General features: G+C 44.7%; 1 protein-coding gene across 2 annotated transcripts; it reads right to left on the minus strand.

Annotated features, from left to right (window-relative positions):
* Window positions 1-7,332: 7,332 nt before the first annotated feature.
* ATPAF1 (ATP synthase mitochondrial F1 complex assembly factor 1) lies at window positions 7,333-17,556 on the minus strand. 2 transcript variants are annotated; one of them, XM_010120506.2, is made up of 9 exons: window positions 17,357-17,556; window positions 16,521-16,629; window positions 15,903-15,953; window positions 15,129-15,191; window positions 13,721-13,771; window positions 11,876-11,923; window positions 9,735-9,830; window positions 9,060-9,167; window positions 7,333-8,114 (listed from the first exon to the last, which is right to left on the minus strand). In XM_010120506.2, exons 1-9 carry the CDS (start codon window positions 17,551-17,553, stop codon window positions 7,920-7,922), a joined length of 918 nt encoding a protein of 305 aa, XP_010118808.2. In that variant the 5' UTR covers window positions 17,554-17,556; the 3' UTR covers window positions 7,333-7,919. The 2 variants fall into 2 exon arrangements, with proteins under 2 accessions (XP_010118808.2, XP_086609868.1); XM_086753742.1 differs by having other exon boundaries at window positions 16,503-16,629.
* Window positions 17,557-17,640: the final 84 nt, after the last annotated feature.

Here is a 17,640-nt window from a genome sequence, read left to right on the forward strand (position 1 = left end):
TTAGAAATAAAGTTACAGGCCGAGCAATGGCGAACACTCTCAATTATCCAGCAGCCTCCCAGAGCAGACGGCCATGAGGGAGCTCAGCTCAGGCCCTGCAAAGCATCTGCTCTTCTTTCCTCCCTCTCTCTGTGCTGGTGCAAGGCTCAGCTGTCAGGGTTTAGCCTCAGCCAGCAACTAAGTACCACGCAGCTGCTTGCCACTCTTCCCCCCTGCAGTGTGATGGAGAGGAGAATCGGGGAAAAAGAAAGGCAAAACTCATGGGCTGGGATAAAAACAGCTCAACAGGATAGCAAAGGAAGAGGAAACAAGAAAAAAAAAAAACCAGTAACAATCATAGAATATACTAAGCACATGGCCTGATGCCCAGCCTGTTCCCAAGCAGCGATCCCGCCTCCACAGTGGCATCCCAATTTTATATACTGAGCATGACATCAAATATCACTTTGCCCAGTTTGGGTCAGCTGTCTCAGCTGTGTTCCCTCCCAGCTTCTTATGAAACTTAACTCTATCCCAGTCAGAACCAGGACAGTATCCACCCCTTATTCTATACCATGTACGTCATGCCCAGATCCTACACAGCTGCAGTGCCTGTCAGTCTGTTTTCCCTCTCTTCTCCCTCAGGCTGCTGCAGAACGTGGAGCAGTGTTTGGTAGGTACTGGCCAGGGCCCAGCACAGTGTGGTAAGTTGTGCCTCTTTGAGATAGCCACAGCATTTTCCCTTCAAATATTCTATCATTTCATCTGTTGTTCAGGAGTGAAATTACAAACCGCTGGAGGTGAGACGTTCTCTAGATACCTGCCCATATTCTTCCATGTGCCATGCCATCCATGACTGTCCAGCCTTGGGGCAGATCTCTGGGTGGTATTCCTAAAATTTTTTTGGAACCCTAAAGAAGACCTGGGACACATTCAGGAGATACAGCAATAAGAGCATGCCGGCTTGAACATCCCCAAGATATTAAAAACTCTCAAAAACTGTTGTAACTAGCCTGAAGGAGAAAGGGGAGGTGAAAGAGTGTGGGAAATTATCCTCCTCCATCTTCCCCATAGGTTGGGTGCCGTTATTGATGAGTTTCGAGAGATGGCACCCGAGGTACAGGCATGAGAGCAATGCCGCATACAGGTACCGACTTAACCTCACGGCCATTGATGTTATCATACCGTAAGTCGATATTACACAGTGCAGCAAAATGATAATCCTCGTCATTCTCCCCGAGGTGATGAACAACACCACGGGGAATACATAGCACACATGCAGATTTACATAACACAACCTTCTGACCAACCAAAGCAACACTGTGACCAGCGACTATTTAACTAAAATAATAAGTACATATAACAAATTTTGATTCAACACGCTCTGGTCAGATCTGTCTATACCTTCAAGCCCCACGTTGGGCCTCGAAAAGGACTGTTGTGGTTTAGCCCCAGTCAACAACTAAGTACCACGTGGCTGCTCACTCACTCATTCCCATTGCAGTGGGATTGGAGAGGAGGATCGTGGAAAAAGACAGGCAAAACTCGTAGGCTGGGATAAAAACAGTTTAACAGGACAGCAAAGGAAGAGAAAACAAGGAAAAAAACCCAATAACAACAATAAAATATACTAAGCACGTGGCTCAGCACCCAGAACCTGATGCCCAGCCCACTCCTGAGCAGCAATCCCACCCACAGCCCAGCCACCGTCCCTACTTTATATACTGAGTGTGATGTGAAATGGTATGGAATATCCCTTTGGCCAGTTTGGGTCAGCTATCCTGGCTGTGTCCCCTCCCAGCTTCTTGGGACAATTACCTGTATCGCAGCCGGAACTAGGACACCAGCACAGTGCTGGTTTTGTGCAGGTGCAGTGGACGCTTTGTCACCTGCAGCAGCGTCTTATTAGGAGCAAAGAAGACATCGAAGGGCCCATAGCATCAGGCAGTAGCCTCTAGCAGATCACTTTCGAGTGGAGCCAGAGGGAATCTGGGCTCACTCACCCCAGCAGCTCCTTGCTTTCCTGCCTGTCCCCATTTGGGATGTGGCTGAAGGGCAGGTCGCGGGCCAGGTGATGGGAGAAGGACACACCAAGGACATGCAGGATTCGCCTGTGCTTGGCAACCATTGCAACATGAGATGGCTGAGATGTCTCACACATGCAGCACATTTCTGCCAAAAAAGGTAAAACTTAGAGGCAAAGCACCCTGCATGCTCAGCTCCTAGGGCAGGAGGGAAACACAAGCTGTCAAGTTCATCCATCTGGCTGCTTCCCACCGTGATCATCAGCCAATTTAATACAACAGCCGTAACCCCAAAAGCTCTGCTCTGCATGCCTGGCCCTGCTCCTGAGTGCATCTCTCATGGTCATTGCAGATGGTCTCAGGTCGAAGTAACACCCCTAAAACCAGGCTCAGGTCCAAGGAGTCCAGCAGGCTCCCCCTGGCTGCTGGCGACCCAGCCCTGCGCCAGCTCCAGCAGGTTCAGGCAGCAGTAGCAGCTCTGCAAAGTCTTTTTTTGGCACCTGGGGGAGCATCCGCAACGCTGGATGCTCCCTGCTTGCACGTCGCAGCCATCCTGAGTTCCAGCAAGGGCTGAGCAACGCTGCTGTCCTCCACCCCAGGGACCCAGCAGGCACCAGCGTCCACGCTCATCCCCAAGCCGTGCAGGAAACCACAAAATGTCCTCAGACCTCGTGAGCAGGAGGCAGAGGTCTGCGGAGCAGATGTAACTCCCAACAGCTAATGCCAAGCCAAGAGGAAACTTTCAACTGAAACCCCAGCAAAAAATGGGCACAAATCCAAAACTGAGGGGGCTTGGCTGTATCGCAAAGATCCCAGAGGGAGCTCATGGCCAAGATTTATACACAGGCAAGATGGAGCCAAAACAGTTCAAGGCGAGATGGGGTCTGGAGCCAAAGAAGAGGGGCCAGGAACACAGAATCAGCTGCAGCCTCACAAGTCTGCAGGGGTGAACAGCACCTCTTGGTCAGGGAGTTACCCCCTCGCACAGGTCTTTGGGTTTTGGAAACCTCTCAGAGCAGAGTGCTCACAGTACCAGAGCCACTCGGCATCCCAGCTGTGGGGAGGGAGGGCAGGAGTTGCTTGGGAGAGAGGAAAAGGCCCAAGGGGCAGGTTTGGGGCAGGAGGGATGTGGTATTGTGAAGAGGGCATTTGTCTGCCCCGGAGGAAGGAAGAGGGGGGTTGGCCCCACTCCTAAAGGCAGGTGCATGGCTGAATTTATCTGGGGGGAAGGAAGCAGGGAAGGAAGTGAGCCTGGAGTGTTGGATGGCTCCATCGGACCTCATGGGCCATGGAAGGAGGCCCAACAGTGATGTGGCTTCACATGGCTCAGCCGGACACAGCTGCACCAGGGGGGTGGGGGTGCAGTCAGCCCCTCAACAGCTGTGGTGCCAGGCTGGGCTCTCTTTGGCCACGCAATGCCCTGCATGGCACACACCCCGGCCGTACAGCACCCCAGCCAGCACAGCACCCTGTGGGACAGGGAGATGCAGACCCCAGGAAAGGTCTGAAGGCTCTGTGTGCCTGTGCAGACCACGAGATAGAGCAAAGGGAGCAGTGGGTTTGCTCCGGTTATTCCCAGAGAGGCAAAGGATGTGCCCAGAGAAGTTTGCCTCGGCTATGCAGCATCAGGAACAGCCATCTCGCCCTCCCCACTCCACCAAGTCCTGCGCACGCTCAGGGAGTGGGAACTTCCTCAGCTGCAGATCAGGGGCGACTGGAGTCTTGTCATTTTCTAAGGCACAGGTTAAAAACCAGGCGCAGATGAAAAAGCACTGGAGTCAGCGTTTTAAGCGAGGGTAAGAACATAATCCTTCAATCTGCACTTCCCTGATTGCTGCCACAGCCGCCTTTCATAAGCCAGGGTGTCTCCCCAGGGAGCAGGAGGGGCTGTGGGTTTCCTGCTGACGTGGGGGTACATCTCCTCGGGGCAACAGCGGTGGGTGGGAAAGCCGGGGGTTTGAGATGCTGATAACGAAGAGCCGCTGGCTGCAAAACTTGCTCCACCGCTCCTAGCAGGATCTGCTGCCACAGCCCTGGCTCTGGGCTCTCCTCCAGCCAGAGGCAGACCACAGGCAGCACAGAGGGAAGGAGGTGGCTCCTACAGCACCTAGTTCAGCCATAAAGTTCTTGCTGCAGGATGCTACAGGGTCTGAAGCCTACACAGGGCCATGGGGAGACCTGGGCTTCTCCTCCGTGAACCTGCCAACTTGAGAGCTACCAAAGACAGAGCGATGCATCCAGCTCAGGAAGATCCTGGCCCACAAATGGCTGGAAATCAGCAAAACGACCAGGAAAACTATTGTGAGATGTTTACCCTTCCCAAGGCAGCTCATCCAGGATCTAGGACACCAAGCTAGGGGAACCGTTGGTTTAACTCTGTGCAGCCCACTGCAATATTAACCACACAGGAGCAGCCTGGGCACCTAGACAAATTTTTTTTTTAGCACAAAACTCACTCCAAGTTCACAAAGCTGAGCAGACAGCTCACACAAGCTGTGTGTGTGCCAGTAGCTCAGAATAAGGAGACAAAACTTCCCTCTAGTGGCTGCATGGCACCTAATTCTCAGTTACCTTCTCTCCCCACCTCAAGACTGACAGCGTTATTTTCACCGGTTCTTCGGCTCAACACTGATCCTAAGTGTCTTACAAGCATGGCGAGGCTATGCCAGGCAGCCAGCAGCACGGTTCATGCAGAGGTGCATCCCAGGCACCGCAGAAGCCACACAGCCACAAAACACCGCTGGCCTGTTTCTGCAGGGATGGTTTGTGGGGCCAGTTCTTCAGCTGAGTTACTCCCCTGTACAACAAGCACTTAGTGGAATGGAGGATCAGGCCTAGAGTTTCTCTAGGTCCTTTTTATTATAGGTCTTTATCCCAGTTTCAGCCTCATCACCACCCCAGCAGCAGTCAGCACAGATCCTAGACTGTGCTGCTCAAATCCGAACTGTGGCACAAGCACACACATTAGCACATACGCTTCCAAAAGGACTCAGTTTCCACTTTTCCATTTACAAATTAGGGAGCTTATTCACACCCTGCCAAATTTGCATCCTACAACTGGGCCACTGAATATTGAACCAACTCTGTTGTCCATGACCAAGATGCTCTGATGGTGCAGCGTCTTGGACTACAGGGCCACCTGCTGTTGTAAGCTATAGGAATACAGAAATTAGTTCAGCGATACAAGAGGACGTAGCTGTCTGAAGCTTCCCCTGCTCACAGCAGCGTTTCAGTGGTGCAGTCCATTGCACTGGCTTCCTGAAGAAAACACAGCAGTAACGTTTTCCCAGACTGCAGCAAATCCTGTCCACAGCAGCAGATCTGGGAATATCTCCAGGGAGAATGTGCAACTTTCAGCTTTGTAAGCCCTCCGCTATCTCCCTGCCATTGCACACGCACACATACAAGTCTCGACAGCTCTTTGCTCCTCTGCTCCTCGGGGAGATGCAATACAGCACCACTGACACCAAGTCAGTCATTTCTGTGCCAAGTGGTCTCACCCTGACACAAGGAGGAAACGTGTTACGGCGTGCACAGGAATACACCTGCAGAAAAAAGCCCTCACTCCCTCCATCAGTCGACTCCACCTCTGCCAGAGCCAGAAAATGCAGTCTCTTATAAAATGGCTACAGGTGGTATGATCAACTTTCCCTCTTCAGTTTGGGTCTTATTTAAACACCATTCCAATGCAATGCAAGAAGTGCTTCCTTTTCTTGACTTTGCTATTTCTGTCTGTCTTAAACCCTTGGAGAAGTCCTTAGCTTGGGATTAATCACACAATGGGTTGAAAATAAAAACCGCTCAGAATTATAGGTAGTGACTGCTACAGCCCTTACTAGAGGCTTTGGCCTTTTAAGCTCAGAAAGAGGCTCAAGTGTAGATTTGGAAGCCTTGAATTTCACTCCTGTTAGCCATTACTCATCCAGGGATGTTATATTACAGCTATATTAAAAATGAATGCAGCAACTTTGACTTCTTCAAAGCAGGAAGTGAATAATGAATCAAAACTGCCCTTATTTCAGCTAAGGGAAAGTGATAAATGGAGCATGAAAGCTATAAAAGTAGAAAGGCTCTTTAATAAAGGCGATTTGCTGTTCAGATTATAGCCGCCCTATCCACACCTCTTCTGATCATTCCCCTGCTATGCACACACTGATGGACCCAATGCAATCAGAAACAAAAAGACGACATTACTGGAGCAAGAGCACCTTCTTGCAGCAGAGCCCCAGGAGAAGCTGTGCCTCATCTAGAAACATCTTACAATTCCCTGAATGGACAGGAGTTCACACCCAATGCATACAAGTCACTGCTGAAACAGACCCCAACAATAAAACCTCGCTATCTGCCTTTAGTTCTTAGTTGAACGATGTCCAAAGAACAGGTTGAGAAAGTATGGGGTGACAGTATTACAGCAACAGGGTCCTACCATTACGCTAGCACAGCGATTGTGTAAGAGCCCTTCATAACTAATCAAACCTCCCTATCAGCTCACAGTAGCACAGAAAATCAGCCCTGCCCAAAAAATTACTTTTACTCTAACAGAGCGACAAGTTGCATACTCTTCTTGCCTCCATTTCTTTGGCAAAGCAAGGAAGGAGGGAATGCTTTCTGGCTTCAGCAGGCTGATGGGAAAACACAAAGTGGCCTGGACATCACGAATCATTAGTGCTAAGGTCAAGTTAGTGCCAAGAATTTGATGTGGATATGGGAAATATTTCAGCATTGCTCCTGGGAAGCTCCTGGCTGTCTTCTGTTTGCCTGTCTACCTGTGCAGTGGTGGGATGCTGGCAGTCCGTGCACAGGCTGCACATGACTTAGTCCTACTGCAGTACACCCTTGTCTGCAGATAAACTGGCTGCTTCTGCTGGGAATGAAGACAAAAGCTCAAAGCATGAATGCTTTGAGAGTCTTTTGTTGAAGACAGGTTTAAAAAATGAAACCAGCTGTGGGTCTTAAAAGCCAGATTCTTACCAACAGTGCCATGTTAAATTTGCTGTGCATATTAACACCAATGCATTTTTTCATGCATTGTCACTTAGCAATGGAGAAACCAGCTGGTAGCTCACTCTCTTTTACTATGCAATTCCATCTTGCTTTTATTGGAGATAGACGCTTTCCTGAAATGGGAACAAGAGTTATTTTTTGTCCCTCCAAATACCATTTGTAGAGTTACCTGACTAGCTGCCAGTCTGAGAAAAATTAATTCCTCTACACTATTCAAAAATATACAAAAGTAAAACCATTTTATAATATCCTACTCCTCAGGAAAAACACAGCAACAGGATAAAATTAATATATCAATTAAAAAGCATAAAATTCCCCAAACAGATCTAGTCACTCTATTTTTTAATCCTGAGAAAAAAAAAAACAGGTCACAGTTTACATCTGTGTAAGGAACCTCACACACACAGTAACAAAGAGAAGTCTGTTTTAGACCATGGGTCCTATTCCCTTTTCTTGATGGACAAGCCTGTATAAATTCCACACAGATTAAAGAGCGCTGGACCATGCAATTATAATGGCAGAGGGCATTTAAAATGCATTTACTGCAAATAAACATTGATTGTTATCTGCCTCCTGATGTCAATATAGTCCATTACATAGCTCCGCTTCTGTCACTTTATTCCAGATTTCAAAAATACAGCATGCAGCAGTAAGTTACAGGATGGAGAAATGGCTGGTTCTGATGAAATTACACTGAAGTACAAGGCTCCGTTTTGGCAATTAGTTACTGTTGTTCAAACGGCCCAAGTCCTCATCTTGCATCAGTGCCAGACAGGCTTGACTATCACACTCCCAGGACATTGCCAGATCCTTTCTGTAGCCAAATCAAATTTGTAAAACAAAAGAGACAGGAATACCCCAGCTGGGAAACCCCCTCCCTGCTGCTGGCTTGCTTCACCCACAGGTCAGGCTCTACGACTTGTCAGAAGCCTGACCAGGTCTCAGTTCTCGTCCAAGTCCGCTTTGCTCAAGCTCTGCTATAACCGACATATATTTAAATTCACTCGATCTGTGGTTGAAAGCCTCCACTAATTCGTAGGTCTCAGAACGATCCGTTGCATAGAAAAACTGCACCTGATTCGCCAAGCACTGTGCTTCATGGACCATCTGCAAGTTGAAACAAAGAATTTGTTACCATCTGGTTTTGCAGTATTTGAGTATCCCGTTGAAAAAGACTCTTCAGCAGCAGAAAGGGTGCAGTTCTACTCACCAAATAACTCAATTCCAAGCCACCTTAGTTTCACAAATCTCTTAACAAACCACCTCCCTCTTGTTCCTGACCTACTTACATATTTAGTACTGTGCCTACAAACTTCTCTCCTGCTGAGCATACATCAGAGGTCAAAGATGTCTTTCACAATCCCTGCCCACTCTAAAGCACTGGAAATGCACCAAAGTCTCATCGTCCCTTTCTTCCCAGTTGACCTACTTGCAAAAACTGTCTACTCTGAGATACAACAGAGCGAATGCATTACCAGTGGCTCCTCTGCACAGTTTCAGAACTGGTATAAGTAGGTCAGTTAGAGGTGGGATGCTTTAGTTATATGTTCCACCAGTATAATCCCCTGTGCTCTTAGTCCTAACACCATACTATTACAGATAAACAAGTAACAGCACACCCACACACAGAGAAAAGAGCAAAGGCATGCAGAAATCTAGCACAAAGCTCTGGAAGACTCCTGATTTGATGAGCAGTATTAAGCTTCACTGTTCTATCTTCTTCAGGTAGCAACAGCTGTCATTTCAATTTCCTTCCATCAGTAAGAAAAACAGAAGCACTTCTATTTTTACAGCAATAAACTATAATACCCAAAGAAAGGAAAAAAAAAAAAAAAAAAACCAATGTATGAGCTGAAATCACCAGATAGCCAAAGACTGATGATTTCCTTCTAGCTTTCTCTAGTAGTAAGCAGATTAAGTTAAAGAAATACAGTCAAACCACTCTTTGGGAAAGGGTCTTTTAAATATTTGACTTTAATTTGGTTTTAACTCAAAACTATAGGAGGAGTTGCTGCATAAAATGAAGGAAGCCAATGAACGGATTTCTCTTACCAAGAACTTTGAGTCCATTTCTGCTGTCATCAGTACTATCCCTTTTTCCTTCTGCAGCTCAGGATAATGGTACAAGACCAACTGGCTAGGAGCACTTTCACCTTGAGTCTGAAGGAGATAAAGAAACCTGTCAGTATCCCATAAAGAACTCCAGCTCTATTGCAGATTTTGAGGCTTGATTACAAAACTTTTGAGTATTAACTGCTATGAAGCCATTTTTCAAGGCTAAAGAGTCAGTTCTAATTAAAAGTTCATTATTCCTGGTATTTAGAGGAAAAAAAGGGATTTGCAGAGTTAGGTTGGGTTTTTCCTTGACTAAAGACCATTTTGCATTTAAAATAACCCACAATTTCCAGAAAGATATTTAATCTCATAGCATTTACTGGTATTTTAAGTAGTTTGCACAAACAGTTCAAAAAAATTTTGGGTCTTGCTTCTATTCGGATACTATTTGACTTCTACCTCATTCTCCTCTAGATTAAAGAGACTCTTAATTCCCATAAACTTACTAATTTACCCATAATTAATGGTAGTTTTTCCCTGATGGTTTATTTCCAAGTTAAGCTAGACAACCTGTTCATTAAACTATATAGCAAATATTATATATTGTAATATGCTGATATTACAATTTCTGGATCCTAAGCCATTTTTGGACTTCTTATTTCAATCACTCACCTGAATGTTTATTAGTGAAGTGAAGTGCAATTCTGCTCCTGACCACTGCCCCACAAAGAACTCATAGCCTTCTTTTCTTGGCAAAGCATATAGAAACTGCAGAGAAATGATTAAAAAAACCCAGTTCTCCCTTTCATAGAACAGAATGATGCCTCTGTCATAATGGCCTCCAGCATAAATGCTTCAGTGAGAGAATCAAAACAGAAAAAAGCGTTTATTTGCCCCATCAGAAGTGACAGGACAGCAGGAATCAGACTTCAAAGCAGATAATAAACCAGCATTATCTTACCAGTATTACTTCATTAGCAAATATGTTGGCACATATTTTTATTAGTATTATGAGACAGACAAAGGAAAGGAAAGAACAGTGGAGAACATTCAGACTCTGACCTTTTGGTTCACTTCTAGAAAATGAACAGCAGAAATGGTAAAAGGTAAGATAATGAGCATTCAGAGTGTTTAATCCTGTAATTTCACCAGCTGTTCCAGAACAGGCAGCAAGCATTTTCTCTCTAAACATTTACAGTCTATTCAGCTCCATAGGCTAGGGACTTGCTCTTTTTCCCACACCAAGGGAAAGGACAACATGGGAGCAGAAAAACATGCAGGATACCTGACTGAATGCCAACACACCGTACAGAAATGCACTTAAAGTTATAAATAACTTTCCAAGCTCCACGTAGCTTGGGAAGCCAGATATATCTGATCATGCTCTTGGCAAGTAAAATATACAGGATGAATCCATCAATCCAGTAAAGTCTCCCATTCAGATCTACAAAAGCACTCTTCCCAGCGCGGTGAAGTCTAGCTACACTGTTTTCATAAAGGAATGAAGCATTTAATTTTTGTCTCAGCACAGTGAAATTTGCACAAAGTCCATGCTTCAGCACACAAATTACTGTAAAAACACATTACTTGCAACAAAAAATAATATTAATCCAGCAGCATGTGGTATAAAACTGCAGAAAGATACGCTTTGGTTTGTTGCTCTTTTGTAGTTTAACTTCTTCAAAGCAACAACATGCTCATTCACACAGGAATCTTCTAATTGAAGCTTAAAAGAAATCCACCAACCCACATGAGAAACAGTGAAGGCAAATCTTGGAAATCCACTCATTTCTGAAATAACAGTATTACACACTCTCAGGATTTTATGCTTTGCTGTGCTGGCGTACACCTAAGACACAACTCTGTATCTGTAGTAAAGGGTTTGACTACACCCAATTCCCCTCTTCCTTCCCATCACAGCTGTTGAATTACAATGCCTTGCAAGCAAACTTACACTTCTAAATTTTGCAGTGCGTGTCATACAGTCTTTTTTGACAACTCACGCTCCCTTAGGGACAGAGATGCGTCATTGACACAGCATAGTGCCTGCCCAGTATGGCTTCCCTGCAAACAGCTCTTGTTAGCTTACCAACCTTTACCTATCACAGACCACCAGTGTGGTGAGGAAAGGGCGGCTATGCACGCTTAGGATGAGGAAAAGCAGACTAACAGATGACAAGGTTCAGCTCCTTCCGTGGACAGAACCCCAACATACTGATTTATCTTTATCCCTTTCAGATACTCCTGCCTATCTTCACTGCCAGTAAAGAAACATAAAAAGAAAGAGGAACAACTCACACCAACCATTAAGACAAGAGAACTCACTTTTTCCATGTACATGCAGTGTAATGCCATGGTGACATGTAGCTATAGCTAACAGCAGTTCCACTAGGTTAAAGCAAGGACGCTTTCAGCAATAAGGAAAGGCAGGTGGGAACATCAGTGAAGCTGGCCTAAAAGGCTTGTCTTTCTACAACACTGCATGGAAGAGACTGAACTGCAAGACATCAGTTAATGGAAACGGGAGGCCTGCAGCTAAATCCATTCCCTGGGAGATTCTGTGCTCTCGTTTCTGAACCCTGCATCGCTTGTATCTAGGTATTTCATAGCTACATCAAACTTTTTAATAGATGTGAATAGCCATTGCTTTTATCTGAACACTAAGACAATTATTTGAGCACCTGGATTTTACTAATTGAGCTAATACAATGAGAGTGAATACAGAAGGGTCAAAAGTTCATGAATTAGGCTTCAGAGAGGAGACACGCATTACAGCTATACATCCACGCGTCACGAGTCTCTGCCATACGTACCGATGGACATTTCTGGGCTCTCTTCCATATTAAATCAAACTTCTCTGCCTTTGGGGAAGGAGAAAGAGAAATTCAACTTCGTAACACAAACATGGATACACAGTTATTCAGAATCACCTCATTACCCTTTACAGGGTACAACTTCCATCTACAGGAGCTCTCACTGGGGGAACAGCTAACGTCGAGTGCATGGAAACCTGTATTTAGTTCTTAGTTGCCTAAAGGTCATCAGTATTCCATTTTAACAATGCTGTCTCTAAGATGCAGCAGCAAACTCTTTGGATCCAAAGCTCCTTGGAGGTGAAGGGCCCGTGCTTCAGGCTTACATTTCCTTCAGTAATAGCTCCACTGCATCATGTGGTGTCAACAGCTGAGTAAGATGAAATATTCCTGGCCCCAAGTTGTGGATTTTACACCACAGGCATCTGTTCCTCAGTATTAAAATGCAGCCTAGATATTTACTCAAATAACATACGTACTGCTTAGGTTAAAACAACAAACATACTTGGTCATCCCTGATGAAACCTCGCAACCTCATTCACATGTTCACTGCATTCCCCCAAATCTTTTGCCTGCTTTTCTCTTCCCAGCACCATATATTGATACTTACCCTAAGGTGTTCAAGAAAGAAAACATATGCCATTCATAAACATGAAATTCCTCTGTGTGTGCTTTTGAGCACTCAAGAATTATGCAAGGCCTTTCTTGCAGCCAACAAAAAGCTTCTGGCAAAAGACAGGGTTTTTTTTCCCCCTCGATGACACCATAAACTAGTTCCTAATATGCCTGGGATCTGGTTTGCATTAAAGCCTTAAAAGCATCCAAAGCTCCTCTAAAACAATGCACGCCCTGCTAATAAAAGACCTACACCATCTTAACTGGAGTCCCCAGCTCTGGCCCTCTGCTACAGTAAACGTGCAATGCAAACTCTTTTCACAACATCCACATGTTGGGAAAACTGGAACACAAAGCTGCTTGACTTCAAATCCCACATTGCTATTTTCAGAGCGCACAGCGCTTCATACGTTTGGAATACAGCCTCCCACTGGCTTCAGCTGCATCAAAGGGCCAAGTACAACGGCAAATCAGACCCCAGATCTAAATGAGGTTTTGAGAACTCAAGGAATACGCAGTTTGTGCACAGCTGTGAAAAGACAGATTTAAGAGATCACGATCACATGGAGACTCTGAAGCAAAGAATAAAAAGAAATCCCAAAAGCGAAAAAAACTCCTTCAGCCTAACGCATATTAACAACAATTAACATCTGGTAAAGTTAGCAGGAATCAGAAATACGATCTTATCACAGGAAGCACCATGCAATCTCAATGAAAGACAGTGCTGCCAATAATTTTAAATATATAAAAGTAACAAGCGATTAGCCATGTGCAAGTTATTAGCCAAGTGCTCCAACACTGCCATGTTAAACTTGAGTTACCTGTCCATGCAGCAGGGAAGAGGGGAGAGAGACTAGTAACTATGAGGAAAAAATGATGTGAAAATACAAACGCTACCTTAACAGATACTAGGGCCCTGCAAAGAATATTGGATACTCATAATAAAAAATACCTGGAAATTGAAGCTACGTGTGTAGAAAAAGGCACTAGCTTTATTGAGACTGATGTAAGTGAGAAGGGAAAAAAAAAATAATAAAAAAAAAAGATAAACATTTTTGGTAACTAAAGCTTTTATTTGGGGCAATAAGATGACTCAATCCGGAAAGAAAGTTTGTTCTTGAAACCTCATTTTCCTTCAATGATTGCTTTTAAAAGCAACAGAATCACAGTCAGAAAAGAAAGCTCTGCATACTAGCTTTTCACGTGCATAATTACAAGGGAAGTACTTACAGGAATAACAGCATAAACCGTATCTTTTGCAGAAAAATACTGATTCCAAATCTGTGGGAAACAAAGGAGATGAGCTACAGTTAAAATCAAGCACAGTGCAGTAATATTAAACGCTTCAAAAATCACTCCATTTGTCAACTAACCTTTGTAAGCACTTTGAGAAGTGATTTTTCCATCAAGCCTGACTGATTTTCCTGCTAATGCAATACACTAACATTGCAGAGTACTTGTAATCAATAACAAATTTCAACCAGATAACAGAAAGAAGCAGTGGGCTCAGAGGTGGCTCTAGATTTACTAGCCATCAGAAGTGCATCTTGTATTTTTCACAACAATCATGCTAACGATTTCTGGAGTTGTTTGCTTTTTAAATAAAGAGCAAACAAAACATTCTGAGCAGAAGACAAGTCTTTGCATAATGCTCCTCTGCATTCATAATCTTTTTCTTCACCGCAGCAGGATGGCAATACCTACATAAAAGCTCAGAGTCCAGGACTCTTTCAGTTGCTCTTTCCCAATCCTACGTAACTAATGAGAATTATCAATAAAATGTTTAAGCAATGAAACAGAGAGGAACTCGAAGGAAACTCATAAGTTATCAAATGCACTCCCTGCTATAACTGGTCCACACCATCCCCTGCAGAGCACAACTACTTCTGTGATGTTCTTGAGCTATCAGGAAAGCAGCTAGATTTCTGCTAAGCTGTGCCAGAAGGCTCCTTCATACGTGCTTAAATGATCATGTCTACATAGTGTCTTGGCACAGAGTCAGATAAGGAAAAAAAAAAAAATACACAGATCCCACTCAAGGTACATCAGAAACGTGCAACAGATGTGACTCATAACTAGATAAAAGGGAATGGAGTGCAAAGCCAAACAGATACCAGGGAGAATAGCTTGAGTCACACTGTTCGGCAAACAAACAGACCCATCCACCTCCTCCTTACCCCAACCAACTTAGTATGAGTACACAGGCTCCTGAACGACAGATAATGCAAAGGTACAAGGTGGCAAAAGCTTTATTTTTATTCCTGCAAAACAAATGCAGCATAATCCATATGAGCTACTGCTGGGACTTACCTTTACCTGGCTTCAAACCTGACATGAGCTTGCTAATGGCAGTTCAACTCCTACACATTAAGTGGCAACAATAAGAATTACAGCAGAGACAGTTTTTGAATGATCAAGTCCAGATGTATTATTTATCAAGTGGGTACATCCTGGATGGACTTACCTGTATGGAGAAAACTTTATCTTGCACTACTGATACGCATGTGAATATGCTTTTTATAAATACACATCCACAATCATGTTTTATTTTACAGCCAAAGCAAAATTTCCATCCTCACATGTAGATTACTATTAAGCACAGATGCAGAGCAAACTTTATTCCATTTAAATCCATCACCTGTTTTATCTCCTCCGCAGATTTTTCTTTCACCATTTCAACATTAAGAATGGAATCAAGCGTCTGCAAGAGAAAGCAGAAGGAATTTGGCATGATGACAGTTCTCTTATTCAGTGAGAATCCAGAATGAATGAATGCAATTACAGAGAACAAAATCAAGCTGGTGGAACTTAATTCAGTTTACAGTGTGACTTAGTCCTCTTAATTGCCAAAGAAACCAGTAAATCATAAGCAGTAACAGACTGAGAAGTGGATTCACAGACTGAGGCAGAACAGAAGAGATTCTCTCAGGACACAGAACACACTTTGCTCCAGTTGTGCAGATCTCTACTGAAGCTGCAAGAGAAGTTGCAGCCTTTCCCCTTCAGCCATCTTGGATACATGCTGGCAGATTCACAAGGAAAGTTTGCCAAAACACAAGAATGTTAAAGAGAATAAAACTATTCTCTTGTCCCTCTGTTGGTTGATCTTTGGAAATATATTTACGTGCTGTAAAGGCAGCTTAACTCTTTCCTTTTATTACTGTCAGCATTCAGTACTGATCCCCTAAATAGCAAGAACGTCCAAGAGGTCAAGAGAGAAAGGACTGGATAATAAAAACCAGACTGCTGGGAGTTTTAAGACTTGAACGTGAACCCAATAGCAAATGAGTACCTTATACTCAAGTGCAGCATAAGTAATATTAGTTTTATGTCGAGAAGCTCTTTTCTGAAGCACTGATGGCAGCAATGTAAGTTAATCTACATCCTTGATTTGTCAGCACCCTTCCCTTACCTTATCTTTTGTGAAACCTCCCTTTGATGTCTTTGTGCCCAAGCCTTCTGCCTAGAAGAAAACATTTTTCTTTACTTTTTAAAGCTGATATTTTAATACCATTTATTTGCCTTCACTATCACACGTAGCATGCCTGCTGACAAGACCTCCTGAGTATGAGCTCAAATTTAAGATACTTAGAGATTGTTGCAGTGTATTTTATTAAAATAAAATATTGATTAGAAGAATAAGAAGATTAGTAACTTAATAATGTGAATTATCATTCTCAAGACCAGAAAGGATGAAAGCAAAAACTATTAAGCATTTTGGGTCCAATCTTATTAAACAGCTTGCTTTCATTCACTACAAAATGATAAATGCACAATCACGTCACTCCATCTGGCCAAGGTAATCTCAAACTAATTAAACACTTATGTAAGGCCTCAAGCACAGAATTTACAGTCTAAAAAAAAGCAAAGTAATAAACTGGAATACAGAACAGCATTTTTATCTGCCAGAGAGTGAAATTATGGAGCTCCTTGCTAACAGGAACACTGTATGTTTCTAGCATTATGCTGATCCTATATAAATAGCATTGTGGCTTTAAAATATGTGAATTACAAGGAAAATTGGCCTTGCCTTTTCTTCCATGCATCTAATGAATTCTCCTTGCTTGGAATATCCCACGGGTTGCTTTTTCACTTCACTTCTTTTTTCCAGACGGGATTCAAACACCTCTGGACTGGATCTGAATCAGAAAAGGGACTATTAACAGTACAGAATCATAGAATGGTTTGGGTTGGAAGGGATCTTAAAGATCACCTAGTTCCAAATCCCCTGCCATGGACAGGGACATCTCCAACTACACCAGGTCGCTCAAAGCCCCATCCAGCCTGGCCTTGAACACTTCCACGGATGGGGCGTCCACAGCTTCTCTGAGCAACCTGTGCCAGTGCCTCACCACCCTCAGAGTAAATAATTTGTTATGTCCAATCTAAATCTACCACCTTCCAGTTTAAAGCCATTGTCCCTTGTCCTATCCCTACCTGCCCTTGTCAAAAGTCCCTCTACAGTTCTCTTGTAGGCCCCCTAAAGGTACTGGAAGGCTGCTGTAAGGTCTCCTCAGAGCCTTCTCAGGGTGATTAACATCATTTGGCCTTTTAAATGTTTACCGTGGTACTGATGCATGTTCTTAACTTAAAATTTTGATTTCTTGTTAGTTAAGCTACCTCTTATCAAGCTGATCATGTTGGGAGACAACTCTCTCACGGACTTTGTGCCATCTGCATGTGAATTTCAAAGCAGCATTTGGCCTAAACTCATTAGTTTTCTCATTAGGGCGCAAAGCTAAAAATGACCGCCCTCCTCCTAAAGAAATCCAGCTCCCCCAGCGCTCCCTCTTCCCAAAAAGCAGCTCCCCGCCCCGGTCATCCTGCTGCCCCCTCCTTCTCCTCAGGGCCCGGCTGCCCCCGCACCTCCGCAGCTCCTGGATCTTGTGTCGGTACTTCCCGTAGAAGGGGTTCTCCTCCAGCGCCGCCTCTCCCGGCCCCGGCCCCGACCCCGGCCCCGTCACCTCCCGGCACGGCGGGGCCAGCAGCCCGAGCGGGCGGAGAGCGGCGCGGCTCCGCAGGGCCGCCCCCAGGCCCCAGCCCTGCAGCAGTGGCCCCGCCATGGCGCCCGGTCCGTCCCGGTCCGTCCGCCGCAGCGCTCCGCCCGCCGCACCCGCCCCGCGCCGCCGTTCCGCCCCCGAAATGAAACG

The sequence above is a fragment of the Chlamydotis macqueenii genome, chromosome 8 (genome assembly GCF_036417535.1).
Source record: "Chlamydotis macqueenii isolate bChlMac1 chromosome 8, bChlMac1.mat, whole genome shotgun sequence".
Taxonomy (NCBI): domain Eukaryota; kingdom Metazoa; phylum Chordata; class Aves; order Otidiformes; family Otididae; genus Chlamydotis; species Chlamydotis macqueenii.